Raw genomic sequence first — 16,528 nt, forward strand, 5'->3', positions numbered from 1 at the left:
ATTATACAAAATACTCAAATACCAGCAACTGTTTGACAGACATATGTGAAGTCCTAGATGACTCCTCCCAGAGCCTTTCTTCATCTCTCCCCAGAGGTGACCACTAACTGTGAATTCAGTGTCCCTCTCCCGCACGCTATTTTATTACATATAAATCCGTAAAAACACAGTAACACCTCACCCTTTTCATAAAATTTAGGCACTTAAAAATGACTATGGGTTGGAGAGATGGCTCAATGGTTAGGAACACAAGCTACTCATCCCGATGGTTGTGATGCACTCTTCTGGTGTGCACTCATGCTTAAATAATAATAATTTTTATTATATTTATAAAGTTTTTTTTAAAATGACTATGGCATATGCACAAAAGAACGAAGCAGACACAACAGTACAGCATCCTTGGCTACCTAGTCTGTGGAGCAAAGATCACAGCAGTTTCATGCATATCTACACAGAAACATGCTCTACATGGAGGAGCAAGAATGTACACATTTGCCTCTGCCTGTTATACATAAATGGTTAGTACCTATACATGATGTTTTGCTCTTAAAGTACTTATAGAAAACTCTTCTCTAAATTACATATCATTCTTTACTTCTCCCCCTAAATGTTTACAAGATATTTCACTGTATGAGGAAACTAATATAACCATTCGCCTATTAGGAAAGTTAGTTCCAGGGAGATGGCTTAGTGTGTAACAGCTCTTACAGAGTCTGATCCCTGGGACCATGTGGTGGAAAGAAGAACTCTAGAAAGAAATGATTCACTCTTAAGTTTTCCTGACCTCCACATATGCACCATGGTGTGAGAGTGTGTGTGTGTGTGTGTGTGTGTGTGTGTGTGTGTGTGTGTGTAAAGTTACTTCTAAACTTTTTGTTGTAATTGTTCTGTTTTATGAGGCAAGATCTCAAGCAGCCCAGGCTCTTCTTCAACTTGTTATGTAGCAGAGGCTATGCTTCAACTCCAAATCTTCCTGCCTGCCTCTATCTCCTGAGTACTGGGTTTACAGGTGTGTGCTACCACTCCCAGTTAATTCTAAGCTTTATGTTATATATGTGGTATAGAATAATACAATGCTTCAAGCACATGCATATTTACAGAATAAATTTCTACAAATTCAATCAGTAGGCTAACTTTAGTATATATGCCCACTATAGATAGTATTAATTTATACTGGTATTAACTGTTGAGCCATCTCTCCAGCCAATATGTAGTTGTTTTTTGGGTTTTTTTTGTTTTGTTTTTGTTTTTTTTTTTAACTTAAAGAAATGTTTCTGATTCCTTCAAAGAAAAGAGTATCTACTTAACTGAGATAGCGGCTTAATGTAGAAATGCTCGCCAAAAGGTTATCTGTAAAAGGGACATATTTGCTTCATGAAGACACAACCCAATAAAATTGTCAAGAACAGCCATTTGACTGTACTATTATAATAACACAACTGTTCGTCCATGCTTTTATAACTGTTTTATGAGAAGCAGAAGACAAGCAAAGGAGTCGAGATTAACACCTTAACAAATGGGGGGGGGGGGCGGATAATAATTGAAACCTTGAAAATAATAATTCAAGCATAACCCCAAACCCTGGTTATCTGTTTCAACTTTTTCCTCCAAATGCTATCATTAAGTAACCCAATTCTTTTCATTACTATTTATTTCATAGCAAGACAACCACTATCAATTTAGCCCCAAAATTAAATTTCTAGGACGGGGGATGTGGCTCGGTTGATAGAGCATTTGGCTAGCATGCAGGAGCCCTGGGTTCAGTCCTTAACACTATATAAAACCAGGCCTGGTGGCGCATAGGCCTGAAACCCAGGACCAGGGTGGTAGACACAGAAGGATAAGTCCAAAGCTGTTCTCGGTTACATAGTGAGTTTGAGGACAACCTGGCTAAATGAGGCCCTATCTCATCATAAAAAAAAAAAAAAAAAAAAGAAAGAAAGAAAGAAAAAGAAAGAAAGAATAGAAAAAAGAAAAAAAAAGGAAGTTAGGAAGAAAGAAAACCAAAACACACTTAAATTCCCTGGAAGCACTAAATAACATACGGGTGATTTATCCATTTATCAGTGTCACTTTTTCTATTAGATTCTATTATGTTAAATTTACCAACATGCATAATATTTGAAAAATGTATTCTACATTTTCTCAATTAGAACTTAAGGCTAGGGTAGTAGTGGCACACACCTTTAGACCAGGCAGAGGCAGGTGGATTTTTGAGTGCAAATGCAGCCTGGTCTACAGAATGAGTTCCAGGACAGCCAAGGCTACACAGAGAAACCCTGTCTCAAAAACCAATAAAATGGATAGATAGATAGATAGATAGATAGATAGATAGATAGATAGATGATAGATAGACGACAGATCGGTATGTACATACATACATAGATATATAGATACATAAAACTTATGGCTGATGCTATTATCTTTAAGAATTCCTAGAGATGAGGGCTAGAGAAGTGGCTCAGTGGTTAAGAGTACTGGCTGCTCTTCCAGAGGACCCGGGTCCAATTCCCAGCATCCAAATGGCAGGTCACAACTGCCTGTGTCTCTAGTTCCAGAGGATCTGACACCTTCACACTGACACACACGCAGGCAAATACCAACGCACATGAAATAAAAATAATTAAAAAAAAAAGAGTTCTTGTCAAACTAAGACTGGGGTTAATTCCCAATATGACCAGACATAGTGGTTATTTTTACCCACTCTGCACATTCCTGCCTCCCACTTTCTCTCCCACCTAACAATACTCATTCTTTATAGTGTCCCCCCCAGCAAGAGCAAGCACATACATAACTACACACTGTGTCTTCCCCACACACACACACATCCAAATCTGGGTCACATTCCTGCTATGGTCATTGTGATGGTTTGTATATATGGTCAGGCCAGGGAATGGCACTATTAGAAGCCGGTATTCTGCCAGCACCCTTCAGATGAAGATGTTGAACTCTCCTCCTGCACCATGGCTGCCGGGGAAACTACCATGTTCCTACCTTGATCATAATGGACTGAACCTCTGAACCTGTAAGCCAGCCCCAATTAAATGTTGTCTTGGTCATGGTGTCTGTTCGCAGCAGTAAAACCCTAACTAAGACAGTCATGCTATTCCCTTTCTGATGCATAAACCAAATGACATACGGCAATCCAGCTATTCCTTAGTAAGGAGAGGATCACAGCAAATCCTGGTTTCTATTACTAACGTTAAAAAAAGCATCCCAACCTCCCAACCGTTTAACAGTTTTAAAATGAACTGGCTGAATATTTAGACCCACATCAACTAACAAGTTCAAGGACAAGTTTAATTATAACCATGAAGCCTATGATCCTCTGACTCACACTGGCCCTCTGTATTGGATGGAGGAGGTTTATGACTGACTGGATAGTATTTCAAGAGAAGGTTGTGTGGGTGGGTGGAGAAGTGAAGGTTAAGGAAAAGCAGAGTCACTGGGAGGGAGATTCAAGGAGTCACCGCTACTTCCCAGGTCAAATCCCAAAACTGAAAACAATCTCTTCTTCCTTTCCTTTCCAATTGATTCACTCTGGTCTGTGTCAAAGGAATGGCGGACCGGGAGCCACATTCCAAGCAGGACCTTCAGAAGAAGCCTTCTTAGTTCAAGCCTGCCTTATCACTTCAGTCAGAGCCTTAATAAGCATTTCTTAGCAAAACATGTCAACTAAGAAGCACACTATATAATGGCAAAGAGGGAACATGCCTAGCTAAAGGTAAACAAAACACTGGAAGGGCTGCCTGTTATATCAGCTACTTAGGAGGCTGACGCAATGAAGAATGACAAGTTCAAAGCCAGCCTGGACAGCATCGTAACACTCTCTCAAAATAAGTAAATGCATGCATGCATTCATGCATATGTAAGAAGAAACAAAGCAAAACCCTGAAAGTGTTCACAAACATCTCACTGGCTTACAGTGATCAGTGCTACAGCCCTAGACCTCACCTGCTCCTCCCTTCCACTGTGTGGCTTGCTGATTTTCCTAGGAAGGTTTATGCATTTGTCCCCTGAGGGTTACATAGCAACTTTCAGTTCTAGGACTGGGAAAGGGCAAGAGAAGGAAGGGCTTTTCTGCTCCTCCTGGGAGAACAGAGCTCAATTAGCTTGCTGTGTAATCTGACAAACTTTTCATTCCAATCGAATACCTACTAAGAGCAGGTCATCCTCTATTATTCCTCCAAAACCAATGCATGAATTATTTCTAATCAGCCCCAAACTTAATAGCAGGCTTAAATATTTTAAAGGGGAAAAAAGTCCACCTCACAAAGGTTGTAATCAGAATTTTCCTCGTCACAGATGGTGGGCTATAGAGCAAGTTTGTTGAAGGCAGAATGCTTGTGCTTTTGCTGAGGCAGGGTATGCTACCAAAACAAACAAAAAGTCCAAAAGATGGGCACTGAATTACTAAAATATAAATATAGTGTGAGAATAAACGGAAATTGTACCTATAAGCTAACAAATACCATCTGGAGCTAACAGATGCCCTACCTACCAGGTATGGCTCTCAGAAACCGCAAAACTTCCAAAAACGGAAACACTTAAAGCAGCGTCTGCATCCAACCGTAAACCACGCATAGGAAACACAGCGCCGGTTCACTGGCATATTCATCAAAAGTCCTGATGGAGATCAATAGTCCTTTACAAGGGCATTATTATTTCGGAAAGATAGCTCCATAGCTACCTTGCTTTTGGAAGAACACATTTCGATTCAGGAAACTGAAGAAGCACTTAGGTCGCCAACCTCCTAAAAGCGAGGCGGGGACAACTCCGAGGACCGCCAGGGCGCGATGGGCTGGCTCTGCGCCAAGGGCGCACAGAGGATCAGAAGACGAGAAGAGACCCCCTCGTCCGCGCCGGGTGCCCCAGCGCGCGCAGTGCCCAACTCCTTCGCCTGGCAAAGTTGCACCCAGAGCCATCCCCGCCCCTCGGGCGCCGCGCCGTCGCCATGGCGACCGCCCCCACCCCACCTCAGTGGACCCCACAGCTCTGCAGCCCGCGGCGGCCTCGGGCTCCGCTCCCAGCGCCGCCCGGACCGGGGATACGGAGCTCAGACACCCGGAAGGCGGGCGCGGGGAAGGATGCGGGGTGCGAAAAGGCGCGGTCGCCCGCCGTTCGCGGGGTCCGCGCCGGCCGGGGCGTCCTCACCCTTCACTTTCCCGAAGGTGCCGACGCCCAGCGTGTCCCCCAGGATGTAGTGGCCGATCTTCACCCGCCCGTCGTGCTTCTGCTTCTCGGCCGTCGCCATCTTTCTCCAGGAACTGAGTCTGCGCATGGCGCCGCGGGAGGGGGCGGAGGGGGCGGGCAGGGCCGCGCCGGGGGCGGGCGGGCGCCGAGGGGGTGGGGACGCGGGTGCGCCGCGGTGGGGCGCAGTCGCCGGCCGCCGCCCGCGCAGGCCCCGCAGTCCCCGCAGCCGGCCGCCGAGCGCACTCGCTCCCCCTGGCGGGCTGGGCGGCGGGGCGGCGGGAGCGGCGCCGGTACTCGCCTCGGCGCCCCGCATCCCTCTGCGCGCGCCCGCCCACCTGCGCGCGGGAGGGCTTCCCCTGCAGCGGAGCCGGCCGCAGTCTCTCCTAGTTGCCACCCGAGGGGCTACGAGTGAGGGTACAGCCACCCCTGTAATTCCCAGGAGGACGATGCATATACACATTGCCCCGGGATAGCGTGGCGTGCTTTGAAACAAGACAGGGGACACCGCCCTACCACTGACTTGTAATCTTGATTTTCATCTCATCTCCGTGTCATATGGAAGCCAAGGATATTGTCACTTGCACTTTTAATACTTCCCACTGCTTTAAACAAAAACTCTGAGCCAGTAAATTACTATGGGACACCGCACAGCTCAAGCAGCCTGGAGGGTCTTCCTAGGATATTTGCTACCCTCAGATTTCCCCTGTGGAATGTGTGTGAGTTATGTGTATTCCGAAAGGGGGGTCCCACATTTATGGTGTTTAGAAATTAATATTTTTACATTTTCAATAAAATGTACATTTTCAATCCACTAAAAAAAGTGTGTTGTTTGTATAAATGGAGCCATAACGTGACACCAAAAAAGTATGTTTATTTGTAATAGGATTTTGAAGTGAATCTGTTACTTGTTCTAACAAGAGACAAAAATCAAGTGCGTTACAAAAAATATATACACCATCCTTCGATTTTGCAGTTTGAATTTCTATCAATGTCAATGGAGAAAAAGGTCAATCTTCATGACGGAGTATTTTTTAATAGACTAGAAATGTCGTTTTTCTTCGGGATGAAAATTACCAGCTCTCATAGTTTTCCCATCTTCTGGCTTATGACATCAATGTAACATTAAACACTGTTCCAAGGAAAGCTCTTCAGAGGAAAGAAATCCACTTTAAGCTTAGAGCAGTGGTTCTCAACCTTCTTAATGCTATGACCCCTTAATGCAGTTCCTCATGTTGTGATGACTCCTCTCCCACCATAAAATTATTTTCAACTCTAGTTCATAACTTTTTTTGCTACTTTTATGAATCACAATGTAAATATCTGTGTTTTCTAAAGATCTAAGGGGCGGGGTGGGGGTGGGGGGTGAACCAACCACGGGTTGAGAACAGTCACTGGGAGCAGTCTTAGTTAATCAACTCCCTATTTTACAAGGATTACTATAAAGCAGAAATAGCTCTAGATTATCTTAAGGAAGGGGAAACCCTTTAAATTCTCCCACCCCATGAACTTCACATTTGCATCATGGATAAGATTTAGCCCAGAAAGGTTCTACTGTTTATTTTAATCTACAAGAGATAAGTGGTCACAGGCTGTAGCTCCTTTGGTAGAGTGCTGGCCTGGCATGGGTTAAGCCCTGGGTTTGAGCCCCCAGTAACATATGAAAGTGAGTATGATAGCCACACCTGCCATCCCAGCACTGTGGAGATTATCACCAGGGAGATCAGATGTCCAGGGTCATCCTCTGCAACCTAGGGACACTAAAGCTGATCTGAACTACATGAGAGTCTCAAAACTAACAGGAAGTAAGGCAGGATAAGTGGCTCAATAGTTACAGGCACAGACTGTCAAGCCTGAAGACCTGAACGTAAACCCCAGACCCCACATGGCTGAAGGTGAAAATGAACTCCCAGAAGTTAACCTCTGACCTCCATGCATACCTACAATACACATATGCACACATTGAGTGAATGCTTTAAAAAGGGAAAAGAAAAGAATCACAAAATAGTCCAGTTACATCAACAGGATGTTGCCAAGGACCAAAAGAGAAGCTGAGTTTTGTAAAAACCACTTGCCAGTTTTTTCCGAAACTGTGAAGACTTGAGACTCTACTGCAGCATCAAGCACAGAGAACACTTGTTTAATGCCAGCACTCCTGGACAGAGATAGGTATATCTCTGTGAGTTCTGAGACTACATGGAGAGCTCAGGCTAGCAGGACTGAGACTGTCTCAAAAGAAAAGCAAAATCTAAAGAATACAGAGAAGTGGGGAGTTTGGGTTTTGTTTTTAGGTTTGGTTTGGTTTGGTTTGGTTTGGTTTGGTTTGGTTTGGTTTGGTTTGGTTTAGTTGTTTGGAAAATGTTATTATCAGATACAATTATACTTAACACATAGAGTACAAAGTCTCAAAAATCCTAGGACCAAAATAAAACACTCTGAGAAAGTATAAGAACAAGTGTTTACCACACATCTTTCACTTTCCCTCAAAACGTATCCTAAGTCAATTTAACACTTTGATTTGCCTTTCCAAAGTCTCAGTTAGAAATGAATCTAATAAATCACACATTTTAAAATTTGTAACTCAGTAACATTTTGTTGTTAAACCTGTTTAAATAAAAGATACTTAATTCAAAATAAATTAAGAGAAGCAGGGCAATGATGGTGCACACCTTTGATCCCAGCACTTGGGAGGCAGAGACAGGAGGATTTCTGAGTTTGAGGCCAGCCTGGGCTACATAATGAGTTCCAGGAAAGCCAGGGCTATAAGGAGAAACCCTATCTCGAAAAACCAAAAATTAATTAATTAACTAATTAATTAATTAATGTGTCCTGATATATTTTCACTTTTGGACTATTGCTTTTATTGCTATCTTATGTTTTATTTTTATTTTCAGTTATTGTTTTTATATTAATCTAATTTTATGATTATTCTTAGTTTGAGGTTTTTGTTTTTTTGTTTGGTTGGTTGGTTGGGTTTTTTGGGGGTTTTTTTTGGTTTTTTTTTGTTTTTTTGTTTTTTTGTTTTTTTGTTTTGGTTTTTTTCGAGACAGGGTTTCTCTGTGTAGCTCTGGCTGTCCTGGAACTCACTCTGTAGACTCTGTAGACCAGGCTGGCCTCAAACACAGAAATCCGCCTGCCTCTGCCTCCCAAGTGCTAGGATTAAAGGCATGCGCCACCACTGCCCGGCTTAGTTTGAGTTTTTAAGATTTATTTTTATGTGCATTTTTATTTTATGTGCATTGGTGTTTTGCCTGCATGTATGTCTATGAGAGGGTACCAGGTACTCTGGAACTGGAGTTGCAGACAGTTGTGAGCTGCCATAAAGGCTATGCAGATTGAACATAGGCTCTCTGGAAGAGCATCTGGTACTCCTAACCCCTGAGCTACCTCTCCAGCTCCTACTTTTTAAAAAAAATGTCTTCAATAAAGCCTACATTTTCCCACTGTGCAGAAAGCCTGAAATGGTAAGTTAAACGTTGGGCAGGAACTTCGAGTTGTCTTATCTGTTGACCACAGAGCAGGTTTCAGCAGCTTTACATGCCGGGGGTTTGAAGGTTTTGGAGAAACTTTGTTGTTAGGGCTTTGTGGTGTGTGTGTGTGTGTGTGTGTGTGTGTGTGTGTGTGTGTGTGTGTGTGTTGTTGTTGTTGTTTTATTTTGATTTGGTTTCTCTTATTTTGAGTTAAAACTTGCATCCAACTAAGTGTCTGAAATAGTAAAGAATAAGCCTTCTATGACTCCTTGCTTCTTCTCTTTCCTTTCTGGTTTAAGAAACGTTACTAACACCTTTATCTACCTTCTTTTCATTTGTTCTCTCACTGGTCCATCTCCAAACCTTCGCTTTCTTTAAACAGTTTTGAATTCCAGCCACTGTGAAAACTGACATTTTTCAATGCTATGAAAAGTCATGGTCTCTACAATTGAAGAAGGTGGACAGTATGATAGTCTATTGAGAGAGGTTTTTTGTATTTCCCTGCCTTCAATCATGATGGAGTGTGCTACACAGCTCAACAGTCTGCCAGCTTGGAGGCAAAGATAAGTTAGCCTATGGCTAACACCCAGCTACTGACCTATCAGTTTTAACTCCAGCCCATTTCAGCAAAGTATATTGGAGTATAAGCAAGCAGGACTTACAGAGAAGTGGCTTGAATCCACTCTAGTTTAAGAGAAGATGTTATGAATTGTAAGCCTGCTTTAATACTATGGCATTTATTAAATCAAATGAGATGGGTCCTGATGAAAACACACAGGGATGACCCACCACTGAGTGGGACATAGTGGAGGAGCACAGAAATTGACAACTTAGTCTACTCTTTCTCTCTTTCTCTCTAACCCATTGGTGCTTCTAAAGACATCCTCTCTCTGCCTGGTCTTTTCTTAAGCACTCTATAGTTAATAAATTTATAGTTAACAACTTAATAAATATTAGGATTCTATAGTATGCTTTTTCTATTACCTCAGTGTCTATCAGTAATTGTGGTAGCTGAGGCAGGATAGTAAGTTAGGAGAAAGGACCATGGAGATGGCTTCGTGGATAAGGGCATTAGGGACCCAAGCCTGATAACCCAAGTTTGATAAAGAGCAGACTGTGTCTGGGAGATGGTTCCCTGTTAAAAGCACTTACTGTCTGTTAGAGTAGAGAGCCAGCTAACCCCAGCATCCATCCCTCCTTGCTAATTGTGGACACAATGTAACCAGCTACCTGGTGTTCCTGCTACCTTGCCTTCAAGGCATAATGAGCTGTACCTCCAACAAGGGAGCCAGAATAAATTCTTTCTTAACCTGCTTGTCTTGGGTATTTTGTCTCAACAGTGAGAAAAATCACTAAGGCTGCTTTCTTCTTTTGTTGTCAGATAAGCTCCAGGATGTTTCACTATTATTTAGATATTACTGACTAAATGTGTGTATGCCCAAACTTTATCTGTTGAAATTCTAACTTTGCTGTGATTATAACTTGAGGGGCAATTAGGTCGTGAGGGTAAATACCACAGTAATAGGATCCATGCCCATAAAGACCACAGAGAGCCCTCATTCCACCCTGTAGGATGACTACATGGTCTAACACTCTACTTTTTAGCAGCAGGTCCTTCCCAGAACTTAGATCCCAGACCTCTACCCTCCAGGACAGTGAAAGATAAATTTCTGTTGTTCATAAGCAACCTGACCTAGTGGTATTTGCTTATAAAAGATGAACTTAAAAAAAAAGTAAAACTTGTTTTGCTCCCTGCAACAAACATTTTTTACCAGATTCTCCAGCATACACCAATTAGTTAATTCAATTTTTAACAATTTCCTTTTGAAAATGGTTTCAGATCCCATAAGTTAAAAACTCAGTCCCATTAGACCACCTCTTTTTTCAGTTGCCAACCATACTCTTTAGGTTATGACTTGTATCTCCTATACACTAGAATTATGGCCAACAACCCCTTTCTCTACTTGTTAGTTTTCTACAGCAGTTCACAGAACCTAAGAAAACAGTTTACTTACCAGTTAATTAAAAATGATATCACAAAAGACCCATTCAGATGCAAGAGACAGATCAGACAAAGAATTCAGGAAAAGATAGATACCCAAGCCTGCTCCTGGGACACTGCCACCAGGGAAACCATAAATGTTCAGCAATCCAAACCACATGCTTTTAAATTGCTTGTGGAGTCTTTATTTCATAGGCAGGAGCAATGGATTCAACTGGCATCTCTTTGTGCTCCACAGAGGCTGAGAGTAGAGTGAATAGTGTCAATTTTCTGATTGTAGGGTTGGTTCCTTTGGTAAGCATGCTCCATCTTTAGGTTATTCCAAAATCCCTTTGTTAGGACCAAAAATGTCCCGATCATATGCATGGGAGATTGCAGCAGCCCAAATCACAGTGCTGGCTATGCCTCCTTAGTCTTCTCTCCATTGTGATGCTTTCTCAGGCATTTTCTTGTTTTGGTATCTTGCTTTGGTATCTCAGTGTTGTGCTACTCTGAAATGTTTTAAAATAGCCCACTAGAATTTATTTGGTGCTTTTCTCATAGCTAAACTCCTGGAGCTCTCAGAGGAACAAGGTTTGCTTCATCATACATGTTAAAGTCACATCCAACCAGCAAAATTTATCCTGTAGACCTTGACCTTGGTTACCTGGCTTTGTCACATTCCCTTCTTATAAAATTACTCTGTTTCCTGTTTCCAGTGTCTGGAAGAAAATCATTAATCAAAGTTCATACTTAAGAACTGGACACGTAGGGCTGGAGAAATGGTTCAGTGAATAATTGGATAAGCAAACATACTGATCTTCCAGAGGATCTGAGTTCAGTTCCCAACACCGACAGCAGGGTGGCATGCTCAGTGATTAAGAGCATTTGCTTCTCTTCCGTACAACTTGAATCCAGGACCCAGAACCCTCACCAGGCTGCTCAGACCTGTACCTGCACTGCAGTTTCAAGGAATTTGATGCCCTCTCTGGCCTCTGAGAGCACCTGCACACACACACATGCGCACATGGCACACACATGGCACACACACGGCACACACACGGCACACACACACACACTAAGCTAAAGTATTAAAAAACTGGAAATTTGTACTCTTTCTAGTGTAGCTTGTAGTATCCACTAAGCATGTGGGAGGTTGAATTAGAAAAACCGCCAGCAGGATCCAGACCAGTTTGGATCGCACAGTGAGATGGTATCTTTAAAAAGTGGAGTGTCATTACATAAATTGCTTTGGAATACTTCATCTCCTCTTCCCCATCTACTCATCTACTCACACAAGCACTCCCCTGCCCCATTGTTGAAGCAGGGTCTCACTTATGTAGCCTTGGCTGGCCTAGAATCTGAATGCAGTTTGTAGCCAGGGTAGTGGTTTAAATGGGAATGGCCCCCAGAAGCTCATACATCTGACTACTATATTGCCCAGGTGGTGGAAGTGTTTGGGAAGGATTAGGAGGCGTGGCCTTCTTAAAGTAGGTATGTCACTGGGAGTGGGCTTCAAGGTTTCAAAAGCCCAAATAATTTCTGGTTAGTTCCTCTCCATACAGACCTTGTGGGTGTGGATCACTGTAAGTCTTCAGCTACTGCTCTAGCACCACATGCCTGCCTGCTGCCATGCTTCCCATCATGACGGTCATGGACTTTAACCCTCTAGAGCCATAGGCTCTCAAATTAAATGCTGTCTTTTATAAGTTGCTGTGGTCATGGAGTTTTGTCACAGCAATAGAGAAGTAACTAAGACAACCAAGCTGGCCTTGATATGGCATGGTCCTCCTGCCGCTACCTCCTAGTCCCAACATGACACTTGTGCATCACGGTGCCTGTCTGGTTATTTATTACAGCACTGTGAATTGATGGCTTTTAAAATCCAATATTATTTTTTGTTGCTCAAATTGTTTCAGCTTTCCTTGGAGAGATTTCTGTATCTTTTTCATATCCTTCACCAATGTAGTTTAATAGTTTCATATTTTTTTCACTTTCTGCTGATCCAAGATGTTTCAGACTCATCTTGTGTAGTTCTTGCCATTGGCTTAGAACCATCCATTTCTTGGAGAGTCTTAGTGACTTCTTTTGTAGACTGGTATTTGGTACTGAGCATGCTCATTGCCACTAGACCCTCTCTGCTAAAAGAACAGGGAAATAGGCATGTAATGACTACAGTAACTCATAAATCTATCCATATCTCAGAATAGTCTATGTAGGGAGCCTTTGTCTTCAGACATGAAAGTAGCTTGCTATTACCAAAACACTATAAACTAGGTGACTTACAAGCATCAAAAGTTCATAGTCTAGAGGATGTGAAATCCATGATCAAAATGCCAGCATACTCACTGTGTGGCAAGAGCCCATTTCCTGATTCTTAGTTGATGACTTATTGCTGTTGTTTCACACGGTGGAAATAGCAAGAGCTCTCTGGAACGTCCATAGGGGCGGGGAGACGATTTTTAAGGGCTTCATTCTCATGACCTGTTGCGTGCATCTCTTCTGTGTCCCCTTCGCCTGCGAATAAGGACACGGAGGCAGTAATCGGGTATCACTACAGACGAGGCTTTACTTCTTGTAACAGCAAAAGCGGAAAAGACCCCAAGCCCGGGAATGGCACTGCTATATATACCCTAGAGTGGCGTGTTCACTTCTGATTGGCTGTTCACTCATCACCCCATATTACGCCCCGGGATGGGCAGTGACTTTGGCGCGCCTTTTGCCTTTTGCACCTGGGCAGTCAATTGTTTACAAGTGGGAGGACAGGATGTCCGCGCCATCTTAGCACTGCAGCTCCCAACAATGACCCAGCCAATCCTCCAAATGTCCACATCAGTGGAGCACTGGTGATTAGACTTCAACATGTAAGTTTTAGAGAGACCCAAACATTCAGCTTATACTACATCATTTTATTAGTTACTGTTCTTTTCTTGTAATAAAATATCCCAACAAGAAGTAACTTTGGGAAGCAAAGGTTCTTTTGGCTTAGGCTTCCAGGGGAATAGAGCATTCTACGGCAGAGAAGACAGAAATAGGCAAAAAAGCCATGGCAAATGGAACTTCCTAGGAAGCTCCCGTGTTTCATCATCTACACATAAGAAGCAAAACAGAATAGACAGTGAGGCCAGGCTACAAAGAAACCTCAAGGTCTGCCCCAAGTCACATACTTCAGCTAGCTAGGCTCCAGCTCCTAATGTCTTCCTAGCCTTCTCAAACACTGGCACTAACGGGAATCAAGTGTTCAAACATAGGAGCTCAGAAGGGACAGTTCTCATTCAAACACCACAGTCCTTATCTGCAGGGTGTGGTCTGTTGCTATATATTCAAAAACTAAATTCTGTATCCCAAGATCTTGTTGCCTCAAGATGAGCAGATTCTCACTACACCAGCTTTTGTTGTGTAACCTTGCTTCCCAATTATCCCTGATTGGTTAATAAAAGTTGCTGACAGCCTGTAGCTGGGCAGAAAAGTTCCCAGGCTTAGGGCCTTGGGTAGAGACCATCGAGGAGAGGGAGGAGAAGGAGAAAAAGGAAGTCAGTCACCATGGTCATGACAATATGATCATGAGGACTTGCCTGATGAAGCAGGAGCCATGCAAATGAAATGTATGGCAAGTGATATATTAGGCATTAAGGTATGGAAGCAGAGAAAAAAAATAGCTTAGAGGGTTGATATTTGCTTAGCTCCAGTGCTTTAAACCTTATTGTAATTTGCCCTGTCTAGCAGGGCATTAAACAGGGGTCCAGGGAGGTCACCTGAAAAAGAGCAGGCGGGGCAGGAGTGGGGAACAGGCAAAGAAACAAAGAATGGCAATCTGTCTATATACTGATCAAATCGCAATTTTTACTTTTTCACACAGGGGTTATATACACAAAAAGGCAGGATGTGGGGGAAGGGAATGACTCAGGGGGAGTAGAGATATCTTCTAGAACAGAGTATCAGCTGGGTGAAGCTTCAGGGGACAGGTCACTATGACTCTGCCTATGATTCACTTGTCCTTATCTAAGTTGGTACTATCCATCAAGGCTACCTATCTACAAGGTCTATGACAACTTAGACTTGGCAACTTTTCACCAAAGCTGCTTGTTTATAATATCTTATAGCTATCTGTTTCAGTGTTTTTCCACAGAGACCCGAGACTTTGTGTTAGCAGGCTGACTTAGGCCTATGGCTGATTTTAGGCCTTCAGTGTATAAGGAAAGCTGCCCCTGATAGTAATTCTAACAGTTTCTGTGTCTTTTATTTGAGAAATAGCTGGTTAAAAAGTAACTGCCAGGGCTGGAGAGATGGGTCAGAAGAGCACTGACTGCTCTTCCAGAGGTCCTGAGTTCAATTCCCAGCAACCACAGGATGACTCACAACCATTTGTAATGTGATCTGATGCCCTCTTCTGGTGTGCCTGAAGACACTGAGTGTACTCACACACATAAAATAAATAAACTTTTTTTTTTTTTTTTTTTTTTTTGGTTTTTCGAGACAGGGTTTCTCTGTGTAGCCCTGGCTGTCCTGGAACTCACTCTGCAGACCAGGCTGGCCTTGAACTCAGAAATCTGCCTGCCTCTGCCTCCCAAGTGCTGGGATTAAAGGCGTGCGCCACCACTGCCCAGCCCATAAATAAATCTTAAAAAATGAAAAACACCTATGGTTTTTAAAAACTAATTGCAGCCATATTAATTTCCAGCATTAGTTATTAACCTCAGAATATTTAAATCATATTCCAGTTGGCACCTAACCACTACACCTATCCAGGGCAATCTAATTGACTTATTACAATGGTGAACTTTGATAAAAAATTGCATTGAATAGCTCTTCTAAGAAAAAATACTCTGAGGACATGAAAAATTTCACACTTTGCTTCCTGCTGGTGTCTTCATCAACTGGGAAGGAAGGAATCTATTTAGATTCTGCTTCAAGGTACACAATCCATCACTGAGAGAAGTTAGGGAAAAGGGTCAAACAGGAACTGAAGTAGAAACCATGAAGGAATTATTTCTTTCTTTCTTTCTTTTTCTTTTTTTTTTTTCTTTTTTTTATTTTTTTGAGACAGGGTTTCTCTGTGTAGCCCTGGCTGTCCTGGAACTCACTCTGTAGACCAGGCTGGCCTCGAACTCAGAAATCCGCCTGCCTCTGCCTCCCAAGTGCTGGGATTAAAGGCGTGCGCCACCACCGCTCGGCGAAGGAATTATTTCTATTGTCTCACTTTCTAGCTTATTCTGCGGATTATGCTTACCTAGCCTTTTTTTTTTTTTTTTTTTTGCATAGCCCAGGACTGCCTACTCAGAGTTGGTACTGCCCCCAGTGACTGGGTCCTCTTGTAACAATTACTAATCAAGAGAATTCCTCCACATACATAAGCACAGGCCAACTTGATATGGGCAGTTCTTCAGTTAAGATTCCTTCTTCCTGTGTGACCCTAAGTTCTACCAAGTTAACAATGAGAATTAACTAAAAGAATCCACCCCTTATTAAGTTGATATGCAAGCACATCACTTTAAGACAGAACCTTTCCTTTCTTGTCTGTACCCAAGATCTGATGTTAGTATAATAATATGAAACACAGTTCAATTTTAAAAGTCCCACAGTATTTATACTTTCCAACAGTTTAAAGTTCAATGTTAAAGTCCAAACCTCTTATCTGTGGACTCCTGTAAAAATCAAAAGTTAAATATTCTGTCTCCCCCAAAAGAACCAGGGCATAATAACAGTCATACCTAATTAAAACTCAAATCCAGAAGTGTAAATGCAAATCTTGTCTGTCAGTGTCTACCATCTTAAACTCCCTCATGACCTCTGGGTTCCAATGAGCTTGGACAGCCCCGTTTCTCCAGTTTTGTCATCGCAGCAAACACAGCTTGTCCTGTACACTAAACTGGCTGCATTTCACACA

At 42.6% G+C, this 16,528-nt stretch overlaps 1 protein-coding gene across 3 annotated transcripts in view; it reads right to left on the reverse strand.

Moving 5' to 3' along the window:
* Window positions 1–15,046, reverse strand: part of Prkaa1 (protein kinase AMP-activated catalytic subunit alpha 1) — a 47,148-nt gene extending 32,102 nt beyond the window's left edge. The window contains exon 1 of one of the 3 annotated variants that reach the window (XM_076916163.1): window positions 12,991–15,046. In XM_076916163.1, coding sequence (XP_076772278.1) covers window position 12,991 — 1 coding nt within the window. In that variant the 5' untranslated portion in view covers window positions 12,992–15,046. Of the gene's footprint in view, window positions 1–5,154; window positions 5,321–12,990 lie in introns of those variants that run through there. The other 2 variants (XM_034523432.2, XM_034523433.2) reach the window with 2 other exon arrangements.
* Between the last annotated feature and the right edge of the window lie 1,482 nt (window positions 15,047–16,528).

Source organism: Arvicanthis niloticus, chromosome 19, assembly GCF_011762505.2.
Source record: "Arvicanthis niloticus isolate mArvNil1 chromosome 19, mArvNil1.pat.X, whole genome shotgun sequence".
Classification (NCBI taxonomy): domain Eukaryota; kingdom Metazoa; phylum Chordata; class Mammalia; order Rodentia; family Muridae; genus Arvicanthis; species Arvicanthis niloticus.